The sequence below is a fragment of the Olea europaea genome, unplaced genomic scaffold (genome assembly GCF_002742605.1).
Source record: "Olea europaea var. sylvestris unplaced genomic scaffold, O_europaea_v1 scaffold6184, whole genome shotgun sequence".
NCBI classification, from domain to species: Eukaryota; Viridiplantae; Streptophyta; class Magnoliopsida; order Lamiales; family Oleaceae; genus Olea; species Olea europaea.
In genome coordinates, this window is record NW_019264539.1 from 10,883 (window position 1) to 12,207 (window position 1,325).

A 1,325-nucleotide genomic window follows, 5' to 3' on the forward strand; every position below is an offset into this window, starting at 1 on the left:
GCCTAACGGGAAACATGAAATAAGAGGTTGAGGTATTGAGGATGACATAACATTGAAAATTAAAGATGAAAATGTAGTTTACATGAAAATTTTGGGACCTCTATTGCTATTTTTCCCCGAAACGATGAAAAAGAGACAGTCTGAGATCTTTGCAGAAAAAATCTACTGAAAAAAGTTGAAAAACAGGAAGAAAAAATCCCAATTCCAACGCCTCTGCTCTCTCCGTCCCATGGAAGCCAATAATGACAGCAGTGGACTGAGCTCTTACTACAACCACCCTCAGCTTAACCTCCAAACTACGACTCCACCACCGTCGACTGCCGCATCCGCCACAATTCCATTACCGACTAATGGAGTTGTACCTAACAGTACAACCAATAACAGCGACGTGTACACTCACACCACCGTCCCTTCTGCGGTCTCCTCGCCTGCAGAGAACACGAAGAGAAAGAGAGGAAGACCCAAAAAGTACGAAACCCCCGAGCAAGCCGCGGCTGCTAGGAAGCTACACGCTTTGGCTTCCTCCGCGGCTTCCAAAAAGAAACGGGACCAAGGCTTGGCGGCTCCTGCCTCCACCCCGTCCTCTTATTCCTCGAAGAAACTCCAGCTGGCTGCTTGCGGTGATTCCTTTTCCCTCTCTCTCTATATGTGCATTTATCTGAGGTATCTATGCGTTAGTATATGTATTTGTGTATGCATGGAAGTAAATGTGTAGGTATAATCTTTAGCCTACCAACTAGTGCCCTGTATCCTATATTAGTGTATCCTGTCAAGATTTAAATTTTTGTTTCTGTTCTGGCTCTTTAATGTTTCACATTGATTCATTTGAAATAGTTTAGTCTCATGGCTCTTTCTACAGAAGAAAAAGGAATTTCTATACCCTTTGTTGGCATGTTGTTTACTAGGTCTTGCTTTAAAAGATTGTTCCGTGGTTCACAGGGCGGTCCCATATGCTCTTTCTCACAGCAGGACTAGAGGCAAGTCCGTGAAAGATAACGCAAGGTTCTGGTTGACTCTGTTAAAAAAGACTCAATCTTTTATCCAGTAGATGTCAAAAGACATCGAAAGGAGAATATTTACAGAGAAAAGAATAAAAATCTATCATAACAAGCAAATAACAACTTCCTTATAAAATTTCTGATTGTATGTCAAATCCAGCATTGAGAGTTTGGTGAAATGAAATCTTAAACAATCACATCTATGACCTTATGCAATGGACTAAACACTCAGCATATCAAGGTTTATTGACCTAACTCATCACTGGAAAGCTGATTTAACAATATGAGATTTTCCTTCTATATGCATTACACACCCGTGCCTTCAAG

The 1,325-nt window shown here is 41.3% G+C and overlaps 1 protein-coding gene across 1 annotated transcript; it reads left to right on the plus strand.

The window, feature by feature from the left end:
- Positions 1–136: 136 nt before the first annotated feature.
- LOC111389767 (AT-hook motif nuclear-localized protein 14-like) lies at positions 137–1,004 on the plus strand. The gene is made up of 2 exons (XM_023014732.1): positions 137–620; positions 940–1,004. Exons 1-2 carry the CDS (start codon positions 230–232, stop codon positions 987–989), a joined length of 441 nt encoding a protein of 146 aa, XP_022870500.1. The 5' UTR covers positions 137–229; the 3' UTR covers positions 990–1,004.
- The last annotated feature ends 321 nt before the right edge of the window (positions 1,005–1,325 follow it).